The sequence below is a fragment of the Mesoplodon bidens genome (assembly GCF_964165515.1).
Source record: "Mesoplodon bidens genome assembly, chromosome: 9".
NCBI lineage: Eukaryota > Metazoa > Chordata > Mammalia > Artiodactyla > Ziphiidae > Mesoplodon > Mesoplodon bidens.
The window spans coordinates 84,821,836-84,834,561 of NC_138166.1; the positions used below are offsets into that span (position 1 = coordinate 84,821,836).

A 12,726-nucleotide genomic window follows, 5' to 3' on the forward strand; every position below is an offset into this window, starting at 1 on the left:
TCTCTTCTGCATCTCTGTTCTGAGATTTGGGCTCTGACTTGACTTTTCCTAAAGACCCACTGGAGTGCTGCTCCCTCCAGGTGACTCTTCCTCCAAAGAAAAATTCTGCCTCCATTCTGGGGACAAACACTGCTAGCTACTTTAAAGCGACAGTTCCACAGCTTCAAAGCAAACAAATAGGCTCTGCTGGACACTCAGTTACAAAAGCAAAACTCAAGGAGGCTGCTGATGGGCCTCCACCTCCTCGTCTTCCACGTCACTCCCACCCCCACCCCACAACCCCCTGCTGCAGCTTCAGCAGGATGTGGTCCCTCTCAACCTACACTGCCCTGGGAACACTTACCCACTGCAAACCCCAGGGCCCCAGTGGCTCTATTCTGATCTTCCCACAAACCTGGTGAGCCTCTCTCCACCCTGCCCAGACCTGTCACCATGGCTGAGACTTGTTTGGGGGTAAAGATACAAATGTCCCAGAATCATAAAGTGTCACAGCTGGAAGGGACCATGGAGATCATTCTGACCAACTCCCTCCCTTCATAGATGAGGAAACTGAGGTCCAGGGATGTATAGGGACCTGCCCTAAATCATATGCTGGGTTTGTGGCAGTCTACTTTTACAAGGCATTCCTCTCCCATTTTGCTCCCTTCTGAAGTTAGACAATGTCTGTGTGAGCTGGGTGCTTTTTTCTTTCTTTTTCTTTTTTAAAAAATTTTTTATTGGAGAATAGTTGATTTACAATGTTGTGTTAGTTTCAGGTATATAACAAAGTGAATCAGTTATACATATACATATCTCTACTCTTTTTTAGATTCTTTTCCCATATAGGCCATTACAGAGTATTGGGTAGAGTTCCCTGTGTGATACAGTAGGTTCTTATTAGTTATCTGTTTTATAGCTGGGTACTTTTTTCAATCACATGTGACAGAAAACCTACTTGAAAAAGCTTGAGGAAAAAAAAGAGAATAGAATTTGTTGGCTCATCCCTAGAGCTGGGGTGGGGGTGGGGTGGCTAGGTCCACCTGAATCACATGGCCTCAGAGTTGGGAAGGGTGGACCCTCAGGGAAAAAGGAAATGCTGTTATCAGAAGGAGGAGGATACTCGGTAGGGCAAATGAGAGATGTCCTTTACAGCCCACCACTTGGCTGCCTCAAATTCCCATATAGACTTCTTTTCCCACATGCACACTTTACCACGTACAGCCTTAAACACACTTGCCAAAGGGGGATAGCTGAAGTCTCATCCATCTACTTCATGCAGCCATTCTGACTGCACCCGTTTGTGCTCTCTTCAAAGTTTTCCCTTGCCCACTGTCCCCCTTTGATCTCTAATATGGACATGGGAAACTGCTTCTCCTTATGCCGCTTTAACAACCCATTTTCTAGGTTTTGGTTTGGGGGTCTCTAAGCATTGTCTGAGAGCTTCTGTTGACCATGCCTGGACATTCTCTGGCAACAGGGCTGCCACGGATAGTTGCCCAGTTTGTGCACTGCACAAAGGTATTCTGCTGAGGACAAGGAATGATGTCTGTCCAGAGTGGGAGGGGTGCCTTTCTCCATTTCACATAAAGGCTCCCCTGGGCTAAAATTTATTGTCTTCTGACAATACAAGTACTTTAAAAGCTTAGTAAGTCCATCAGTTAGAATGCTTTTTTACAGCAACACAGAAATCCCAATTAATGAAAAGAAAATGAATATTCTTTCATATTATATAGTCCGAAGGTGGGGCAACAGACTTGACAATATTCGAGAAAGGTACCTCCTTCTCAAGAGTGGGGAAATGTTTTCTAGAAGCTTCCTCACTGGCCTCCCCTCACATCTCATTGACAAAACTGTGTCATGTGCCCACCTCTAAACCAATCACTTCACTTGCAAAAGAGAATGAGATTCCTTGAAGATTGTCTTAGACCAATCTTAGAATTTATCCCTAAGCTGGGAATAGGGTGACTTTTCTGAGGGGTGACACCTGCATACAATCTGGGTTTGCTCAGCCAGCAGGAAGGAGGAAGGGATGCTGAATGCTTGTCCATGTGGAAACAGCAGGTCTTTGTCTATTTGCACTCAGGCACTTACCCAGTGACTTGTGCTTGAATCTAGATGCCGACCTGGTGGTCTCTTTCTCATGCTCATAGGTCTTGGTGCTCTGCCTGTTCCCCCAGCTTTCAGCCCAATGGCCCTCATCCTTTGCCCTTGCTCTGGACCGATGTGAAACATGCCCATGGGTAGAGAGGCAGAGTTGTGGCCCTCTGCCCCAGGTTCCAGTCTAGCACATTGGTGTTTACCAAAAGGCAATTTTCAGCTTACTGAGGTGCTTTGGAGGGACCCCAGGAATTAGGCTTAATTTCCACCTGAGACCCACATTCCTCTGCCACTGTGCTTTCAGCTTCCTGCCAGTGCTGGCCCTAATTTCAACTTGCAACATTGAATTAATCTTTTCCAACCTTGCAAGAAAATAGACTATATGACTCTTGGACAACTTAGATTGCTGGCTGGAGGCAGCAAGAGGCCCCTTGGCGAGGCAGTGCCTTCCCCCCACCCCCTTTCCAATGGTCTTGTCTTTTCTGGAAGAAATTCACAAAAGGCCAAGAGTTAGCCAACATACCCTTCAACATGTGTAGTGTGCGTGAAACATTAAAAATTATAGGACCGCTTTTGATTTAGAAATAGAAAAAGAAATATTGTTTTCATAATGCAAACTAAAAAAGGCTCTACAAAACTTTCTTTCCTAGTGGGGAACAGATTAGAGCAGCTCGAGGGGCTTCCTTGGTGGTGCAGTGGTTAAGAGTCCACCTGCCAATGCAGGAGACACGGGTTTGAGCCCTGGTCTGGGAAGATCACACATGCCGCCGAGCAGCTAGGCCCGGGCGCCACAACTACTGAGCCTGCGCTCTAGAGCCCACGAGTCACAACTACTGAAGCCTGTGTGCCTAGAGCCCATACTCAGCAAAAAGAAAAGCCACCACAATGAGAAGCCCGCGCACCACAACAAAGAGTAGCCCCTGACCCCCACAACTAGAGAAAACCTGTGTGGAGCAATGAAGACCCTACACAGCCATAATTAATTAATTAATTAATTAATTAATAATTTAAAAAAACAGCTCGAGAGCACTGCAGGGCACCAAGAGATGAGGGGGACTGAGGGATGGGTGAGACCTGGTTCCTGGTCTCAGGAAATGTCTAGTCTCATTGGGGAGACAGAAATAACACTCTAGGAACAATTGAGTAGAAATAAATATCAGTTTGTGCTCAAGAACCAAGCAGTGTGATAAACACCACTTCCCTTCCATCCCTGGCAAAATCCAGTCATTAAGACCCAGATCAAGTTTCACTTTCTTGGTAAAGTCTTCCCTGGACACTCTTGGATGGGCCCATAGTTCTAAGTCCAAACCCCTACTGGTACTTTTCACTTCACATCACAGGAAATGCACTGCTCAGGTCTCCTACAGCAAGGAGAGCAGCCCAGTGAGTGTCTTGTATGTTTAATCCTGCCTTGGTGACAGCTTCTTGGAGACCTGTTGGAGAACCAACGTGTTGGTTGGTTACTTCTGTCTTTCCCACTAGACTGTGAGCTCTCTCAGCTCCCTGACAAGTCAGTGGGGAGTATCACCATGGTATGATGTGGCCGCACTTCCCACGGGCTGTTTCCAGCTAGTGACTGAGCACAGTGTGGCACTAGTACCAGCATTCCTATAGGACGTAGGGCTCCCTGAACTGCAATGTTGGCTCCAAGATTCAGAACTGCACTCCTGCCTGAGTTCCTCCTGCCCAATCCTCTCCCAGCTGTCAGACCTGCAACGAGGTAAGGCTCTTCTCTCTCCCCTTTATCCTTCATGGATGTGTCTCCCCATGAATCTCTTGCATGCTTAATCCTGTCTTGTTGACCCACAGCTTCTTGGAAAACCTGAGAGGACACAAGTTAGTTGGTTACTTCTGTCTTCTCCGTTAGACTGAGTTCTGTGGATCAGGAACCCCTCCGTCTGCTTCGGGCATCATCTCAGGGTGGAGCACAGGACCTGACCCAGAGGATGAATGAGCAAAGAGATGAACATTCAGAGAAGGGGCAGGTAGGTGAGGGAGAAAGAAGCCAGAGGAAGCCTCAGGGAGGTGGTAAGCCTTGCCCGGGGTCTGGAGGGCAGGAAAGGCTGCCAGAGTAGAAAGGAACAGTCTTCATGGAGGCTCAGTATCTGTTGAGGATGGATTCAGTGTTTTATCATCTTCCCAGAGCTATGCTCAGGAGAGAGTTGTGGCTAAATGTAATGGGGCCACTCTGCCTTGGCATAGGAAGGTTGGCCTGTAGGAGGTGGGCTGGGGAGGCAGAGGGAACAGATGGAAACCAGAAAGGGCCGCCTTGGTGTTGGCAGTGCCCAAGCCTAAGGCCCTGACACAGAGCAGGGCCCCCAGATGCTGCTGGGGAACCGCTGGGGCCCCTGTGGATTAGGGCGGATTTGTGTTAGATGTCTCTGCAATGAGGTCAGCATCCAGAGCCAGAGCAAATTCCCCTTTGTGAATTCCAGTTTCTCCTATACAGTGTGCAGTCCCAACAGGGTTCTGGCCCTGGTTCCCACCACTGCACTTTCTACTCAGAGGACATCTGGTTACAGTTCCCATCAAGGGCAACCCTTGATCCCAGAGCCCTAGAGCAGTGGGGGTGGAGGGAAACTTCTGCTTCTGTGCTGTGGCCTGATTCCCACAAGGCCACCGAGATTGGTAAGAGTGGGGCTGGGAAGTTTCCTTCACGGGGTTGTACCCTAAAGGTCAGGCGGCCCTGGACAAAGCCCGTGTGGTAAGGAGCCAGCAAATCTGGGAGCTGGCTGGGATCCCAGAAGGTCCCATCCTGCTCTCTCATAGGAGCTAAAGAGCTGGTGCTCAGGGACGTGGGAGAAGAGGACACCTCACATGAGGCTGCAGCTGGTGTGGCCGCTCCAGAGTCCTGGCTCCTTCTCCATTGCCGGGTCAGTAAACAGGACCATAGGGTCTGTGGGCTGCAGGGGTCTGGGCAATCAGGGTTCCAGCTGGGAGGCCTCAAGCCCTAGCTGACCCTCAGGCCCAGGATAGCCCCTCATGGCCAGGGGTTGAGGCCTGGCTTATCTCTCCAGCTGTCCTGTTCCCTGCCACTTTATCAGGGAGAGTGGATAGGTGTCAGAGCTCAGAACTCCCACCTCTCCCTCCCCGTGGGATAGAGCCCAGGTGCAAGTGGAAGGACAACTCTTGGGCACAGCCAGGAGATCTCTGTCCTGGGAGAGTTTAAAAGGCCCCAGGACCTTCTCCGCCTCGATCGACCTTCCCAACTGGCTGCAGCATGCAGGGGCTGCTGATTTTGAGCGTGCTGCTGGGGGCTGTCCTTGGCAAAGAGGACTTTGTGGGGTAGGAGCATGGAGAGGAGGGGGTGATCAGAGGGGAGATAGGGAGGACTCAACCCCCAGCCAGCATCTGGAGGAGAGGGACAGACAGACACATGGGAAGATGGTCGGAGAGGAGCAGACTAGCACATCCTGGAAGGCAGGCTGACCGGGGACCAGGACTGAGAAGGGGTCAGGTCTCTTAGGACAGCCTCTTGAGCCCTGGAGAATATCTGAGCTCTGAGGAGGACTTTTCAGAAGAGGAGGCAGGAAGAGGCCTAGCTAGCTTTAGAGAGAAAGAGTCTAAGCTGGGATGGGGATGGGGACAGCAGCAGTGTCCAGAAGGTTCCGAGGAGCCCAGGCCTCCCGTTGCTAGGATCCCATGTGCTTTCCCTGCTCAGCCCAGAGGACCGAGGCCCAGCCACCCTCCTCCCGCCTGGGGAGCATGCATGGCCAGTAGGAGCTGCTCAGGCCCTCAGCCTCCCCTCCCGCTCTGCCCAGGCACCAGGTGCTCCGAATCTCTGTGGCCGATGAAGCCCAGGTACAGACGGTGAAGGAGCTGGAGGACCTGGAGCATCTACAGGTTAGAGGATGAGGGAGCTGCCCTGAGGCCCCAGGGTACGTCTCAGGGCAGACGGGCTCGCCTCAGACCCCCTCCCACCTGGGGCCAAACGGGGCCTGGGCTCTCTATCCCCAGCCACCCAGGAGGGAGCCATGGGACTGATCCCTGTTAGGAAGTGACTTAAACCTCCCAGTGCCAGAATCTTGCTGCCTTTGAGCATCCGAGCAAAAGAGCCCCCCACACCGCCCCAACTTCTAGTTCTTGTCTCTCCCTTGCTGCCTCAAAGCCTCTCCACTCTGCTTCCTGGGCCATTTACCTGACTCAACTGGACTTTGTCCAGCACCCAGGGATTCCCTGCATCCTCTTCCCCTAACAGCTGTGCCCCATCCCCAGTTATATGGGAAATTCTGGTGCCGACACCCCGTCCCAGGCAGGCCCTTTCCCAGCCCGCTGTGACAGTGGCTCTTGTCCTCCCCAGCTGGACTTCTGGAGGGGCCCTGCCCAGCCAGGCTCCCCTATCGACGTCCGAGTGCCCTTCCCCAGCATCCAGGCTGTCAAAGTCTTCCTGGAGGCCCGTGGCCTCAGATACACAATCATGATAGAGGACGTGCAGTCGCTGCTGGACGAAGAGCAGGAGCAGATGCTCGCCTCCCGGAGCTGGGCCCGCAGCACTAACACCTTTAACTACGCCACCTACCACACCCTGGAGGAGGTGAGGGACCCCGGGGGGCCCCCTCCACAAGCACCAAGCTCTTCGTCAGACTGGCAGAACGCGCCAGGGCCAGCCTGGGTGTGCGTGACATCTGCTCTGTCACCATGTGGCCTCGAGGCTCTGGGTCGTGGCTCCTCCGCATTCAGGGCTCACAGCAGGCTCGGTAACAGAGCTGCTAAGGGAGGCATCCAGGTGCCCGGAAGCCATGAAGGCAGCCTTCCCTCCTCTGCCTCCTCAGATCTATGACTTCATGGACTTGCTGGTGGCCGAGCACCCACAGCTTGTCAGCAAGCTCCAGATTGGCAGCAGCTATGAAGGCCGTCCCCTCTACGTGCTGAAGGTAATGGGCACGTGCAGGTGGATGTACGTGAGCACATCTGCAAGACTGGGCACCCACATCTGTGCATAGGCACCCATGGGTGAGCCCAGGGTTACAGAGAACACACTGTTATATGGACTCCCTGTGTAGCATAGGTGTGTGCATACCAGTACACAAACCATTTAAACTTTTAGGAGACGCAAGTGTTTCCAATCAAGTGTCACATTGTGGAAAGTATCCCAGAGTCTGGTAGTCCAGATAAAATGTTTTGTTTGTGACCTCCGACAGAGAACTATGTAGGGGCATTGGAACATCGTGGGGCCCGGAAGTCTGGCTGAGTCATTATTTGCGCCAAGCTTGAGCTGAGGGCAGGAGGCAAAGCTCTGCAGGATCCCGGTCCAGACCCACTCCCACATCCCACCTGAGTGATGGTCCCACAAACAGAGCCTCAACCTGAGATACCAGAGAGCAGACAGCCTCTGGGTTGGGGTGCACTCCCCTTCAAGGAGGTGAGGCAGGGCCCCAGCTGAACTATTTCCTGCTCTTCTCATCCAGTTCAGCACTGGGGGGAGCAACCGTCCAGCCATCTGGATTGACACGGGCATCCATTCTCGGGAGTGGGTCACCCAGGCCAGTGGGGTCTGGTTTGCAAAGAAGGTAAGCCTGTGGAGCTGAGGGTGCTCTCGCCTGGTAGGGCATTGGTATCCAAGGCCCATAGAAGCCCTGGCCCCTGCTTCCATCCAGAGGCAGTGACCACAGAGGGAGGTCGAGGGCAGGCATCCATTGCTCTAGCGTGGCAGACTCCTGGCCTGGCCTGCTCTGCCCCTCTGCTCCCCAACCTCCACCAGATCACACAAGACTATGGCCAGGACCCGGCTTTCACTGCCATTCTGGACAACATGGACATATTCTTGGAGATCGTCACCAACCCTGATGGTTTTGCCTTCACCCACAGCAAGGTACAGGCCTTCTCCTCTTCTTGGGGAAAGCAGGGTGGGCCTCTGTCCTCTGAGCCCCACAAGCTACTCACTCCTAATCTCAACTCCCAGAAGTTGAGAGAGGGACAAACAGACCTGTCCTCCTAGACTAGGGGTTCTTGACCTTGGCATTCTTGACATTTGGGGCAGATAATTCTTTGTGTGTCGGGGGCTGTCCTGCACGACCAGCATCCTGACCGACTCAAGCCCCCAGATGAGACAACTGAAAACATCTTCAAATATTGCCAAATGTCCAGGTTGTGGGGGAAAGAACTTTCCCCAGTGGAGACACACTGCCCAGACCTTCTTCCCTGGTTCTACTTTATGTCTATGGGACAGCATGCTACCAATCAATTTTGTAAGGGGCTGGCGGGGGTTGCCACATGCCTTCCTCTTTCTGCCAGTAGAACCCTCTGGCCAAATGCCATCCATTGTCTCCTCCATTTTCCTTCAGCCAAGAGCCCCCTTTGCAGACCTTCCTCCCTGACAACCAGTTGAAAGTGGTTTCTGATTCCATACCGTGTCCACACTCAGGCTTCGGATTGGAGCTCTGTGTTGATTGTGGCCTCTGTTGGGTGGCTGATCACTTTTCCTTTCTCAGAATCGAATGTGGCGCAAGACTCGATCCCTGACGTCGGGCTCTCCCTGCATTGGGGTGGACCCCAACAGGAACTGGGACGCTGGCTTTGGGAGTAAGGCCCAGTGTGGTTTGGAGAGCAGGGATGGGACACCCCAGAATGGCTTCTTACTGTCCTTTGTCCTGTCATCCCCCAACCCTCTCCTGCCCCAGCAGTGGGGGCACGTGGGTAACGTTGGCCTCTCCTCCAAGGTGCACAGTGAGGAAGGTGGCCCTCTGAGATCTGCTTGTCCCTTGCCTGTAAAGTCCTTCCCAATGGAACTGAGGTCTGAAACCAATCTATGGGTTGTCTAGCGTAACTTCAGCTCCTTCCTTCTGTGGTCACTTCACTGCAGGAACTGGTGTCACTTGAGGAGCCCTTCTTACCTCTCTGGGCATGTCCATCAGCTTTGTCCAAGTTTGGCTGGGGAGGGAGGCAGGACCCCCAGCTTATAAAAGGCTTCTGCCCTTTCCTTATCCGGGGTGGGGGTGAGCCCTCTTGCATCTCAACTCATGCAAAGACCAGAAGCCATGGAAGCGACATTGCTTGTGTGTAAGGAATGCCAACTCTCCCCTCCCACAGAGGCAGGATCCAGCAGCAACCCCTGCTCGGAAACTTACCATGGCAAGTTTGCCAATTCCGAAGTGGAGGTCAAGTCCATCGTGGACTTTGTGAAAGACCACAGGAACATCAAGGCCTTCATCTCCATCCACAGCTACTCCCAGCTCTTCTTGTATCCCTTTGGCTACAAAGCAGAACCACCTGCAAATAAGGATGAGCTGGTATGTGCTGATCCCTGCTTGCCCTCTCATCCCAAAGGCAGCTTTGGGCGGGCCTGGGTTTATCCATCAAACCTGCTTAAGGCACGAGGCCCTACACTGTGCCTAGCACCCCTTTCTCCCATGGACCCCTGATGGCTTGAGAAGACCAGCAGGGCAGACTAGGCTTTCTGTCTGGAAAGCTAAGGCACAGAGTGGTTGAGTCACTTCTGTCACATGACAGAGGAAGGGGTAGGGGTGGACTTTGAGCTTGTACCACAAGTTTAAACTTGGAGCTGCAGGGTGACCAAAGGGCAGTGAAGTAGCAGCCAGACATCCCACAAGGTCACATCCTGCTGAGTTCCCGGGGCTGGCCCTGCAGGGCCCAACAGGTTCCTTGCTCTCTGCTGGGGGCCGGCTTCTGCAGGGTATATGCTCCTGGGTCATCCTGCCAGCCCCCAGGTTACCCTGGCCCTGCGGTTCTGGGGGTCTGGCATTGCTGGCCATGACAAGCAGTCTTGCTTGGCGTTTTCTCCAGGATCAGGTGGCAAAGTCTGCTGTTGAGGCCCTGACCTCTCTGTATGGGACCAAGTTCAAGTATGGCAGCATCATCAAAACAATTTGTAAGTAGGTGCATTGTCTCTGTGGGTGGTCTGGGAGGGAGCTCAGCTGGCTTTCCCTGCCAGAGGGAGTGTCCCTCCTGGAGGAGGTAGCCAAGGGTTCCCCAACCTGGGAGCATGGGCGAGGAGAACAGCCCTGGCCACGCCTGACTACTGCTGGCTTGCTGGGCAGCAGGGCCCTTTCCTCATGTGAACTCTGCCTTCCTCGATACCTTCAGACAAACCCTTCGGTTCCTCTGAGAACTCTTATCTTGGGGTTAAGTTCAGCTTCATGCATGGAGTGGGTAGAGAGTTCTGCTGGCCTTTGTATTGTAGATCCCTAAGAAATTCAACTTAAAAAATACTCTTCCTCCAATGCTCTTCAGTTAGAGAATATATCCTATCTTTTCCCAGCTTACTTATCCATGCAATGCCCCTGAGACGAGGACTGCTACATCAACATGGAATTAAGTCAACAAATGTTTATTGAACACCTGTGATACACCAGGCCTTGTTTTGTGTGCTTGGGATACAGTTGAGAATAAAAATAAGCAAAGATCAGGAAACCTCCATTCTAGCCAGCCATGACAAAAAACATGGATAAGGAAATGATACCATGTGTTAGGTGATACGTGCTGGGAGAAAAAGAACTACTAGGACAGGGTGAGGGGACTCAGGAGTACTGGGGGTGGAAGCAGGGCAGGTGGACTGAAGCATAGGCCTCACTGAGAGAGTGAAATTTGGATAAGTATTGAAGGAAAGGAGGGATGGAACTAAGAGGCTATTTGAGGAAGAGCCTTCCAGGCAGAGGAATCTTCTAGAACAAAGGCCTTCCCGTGTGCCCTGACCTGGCGTGTGTGGGAATGGCAGGAAGAGCACAGAGACCCAGTGGCTGCAGCAGAGACAGGTGGCGGGGATGGCAGCAGGGGTTGAGGTTGCGGTGTTCAGATCCCATTGAGCCCTGAGGAGACACAGCAAGCTTGTGGCTGAGAGTACTGAAGAAGCAGGGGACAGGGACACACCTCAGACTTCCTGCCCCGAGTGCCCAGTTCTGGGGGGTGAGTGAGTCAGAGTCTCACCTGGGGCTGGCCTTACTTTTGGACTCCAGGCCTTCTTTGGAAATTGTTTTAACCCTGAGTCAAAAGGTTTTTGCTTTGTTCAATATTGTGGAGTTAAATTCTGATATGCAGCCACCTCCCTCTCCCCTGCCCGATTCTGCAGCTGCTTTGATACTTACTGCAAATCTGTCTGCAAAAGACAGACGAGGGTCTTTTGCTTTGACTCTGACCCTTGCACTTTCCCCCTGCAGACCAGCATCCGGGGGACAGTCCCGGTTACCCAAGTGGGCAACTCTGGTATATTTGGGGGCTTGACCAAAGTGGCTGTTAGATGGAGGCGGCTTTCAAAATCGTGGGAGCTTCCTTGCATGACCCAGTGAGAGGAGAACCATTGCTGGTCCGCCTCTCTGGGCCTCTTGGACTAAGACCCTTCAGGGGAGCTTCTTGGGAGGAAGCCAGGCTGCTTGGTCAACAGTAGGAACTTAGCAGATGCTGACTCCAGTCAACACTGCACAAAGCTCTGGGCTTTGGACCATTAGCCCAGCCCAAGCAAATGTTTTCAAGTGAGTGACCTTTGTTCTGCCGGTCTGCTCCTGCCCCAGACCAAGCCAGTGGAGGCAGCATTGACTGGACCTACAACCAGGGCATCAAGTACTCCTTCTCCTTCGAGCTCCGGGACACCGGGCGCTATGGCTTCCTGCTGCCGGCCTCCCAGATCATCCCCACGGCCCAGGAGACATGGCTGGCGCTTCTGACCATCATGGAGCACACACTGAATCACCCCTACTGACCTGGCCCTTCAGCGCTGTCTTCCTCCTCCTCTCCGTCCCCACCCAGGCAGCCAAATAAAGTTTGAGTGTACATGGACCAGAATGGGGCTCATGCGTGGGAATGCATGTGGCATGTCTGCCTTTTCAAGCTGTGGCAGAAGTGATTTAGTTCCTGCAGGTCTCACTGGAAACGTGTGGGTAGTTGGACTAGATGACCCTTAAACTCCCCTGCATTCCAAGGTCCTGTGAAGTTGTATCCAAGTGGCGTCTGTTTTAATTAGACCACCCTGAGCTCAGCTCGTCAGTGGGGTGATTTGTTCATACCTTAGGAGCAAGCAGCAGCCACAGCTGCTAACCAAATGCCTGGCACCCTGCAGTGGTGAGGAATTCAGCTTGTACAATAGTGTAGCTGGTTGGATCCATTCATCTACAAAAGCAATAACTCTGAGTACAAACTAGAATAATCCTGGTGGCCAATGTTGTCCCAAATCAATGTTGCAGCCAGGTAAAGCAAATTTCTATAGAGCAAAGTATGGTCTCCTACTCCTAATTAAATTGGAAGAAAACAATTGGGTTAAATGGAATCATTTACTGAAGATAAAGAACAAACACCAATCCCAGGGCATTTTATTAATTGAAGTGTATCAGGAAGACTTTGCCTTTAGAGACAGAAGTAGTTTACTTCTCACTGCCCCATCCTTTCTAGCATCTCCTGCTACATTGTCTCCTCTTCCACTCACCACCACTCATTATCGTTAGCAAAATTTCTCAAACATAAGGCTCTCCTCTCCTTCCCCATACCCTCCACAGCTCCTAGAATTTGGCTTCCCTCCCTTGGCTTGGTGATTCTGGTGGCTGTGATATCACACTTAGTGGCTAGCACCACAGCACATAGCATATATCTCAACTTTTTTTCAAAGCAAGAATCTACATTCCGTTTCTTCCAAATCTCTTAAGGTGTGACTGTCAAGCAGGGGGTTCCTCCCACTGAAGTTGCTGGGAAGTGGATGGGGGGTGG

At 52.3% G+C, this 12,726-nt stretch overlaps 1 protein-coding gene across 1 annotated transcript; it reads left to right on the forward strand.

Annotated features, from left to right (window-relative positions):
• Window positions 1-5,296: 5,296 nt before the first annotated feature.
• On the forward strand, window positions 5,297-11,769 carry CPA1 (carboxypeptidase A1; the record flags this gene model as incomplete). Its single annotated transcript, XM_081244698.1, has 10 exons — window positions 5,297-5,361; window positions 5,838-5,919; window positions 6,377-6,610; window positions 6,849-6,950; window positions 7,485-7,586; window positions 7,778-7,888; window positions 8,508-8,598; window positions 9,106-9,305; window positions 9,820-9,904; window positions 11,541-11,769. 10 exons carry the CDS (start codon window positions 5,297-5,299, stop codon window positions 11,726-11,728), a joined length of 1,260 nt encoding a protein of 419 aa, XP_081100824.1. The 3' UTR covers window positions 11,729-11,769.
• Window positions 11,770-12,726: the final 957 nt, after the last annotated feature.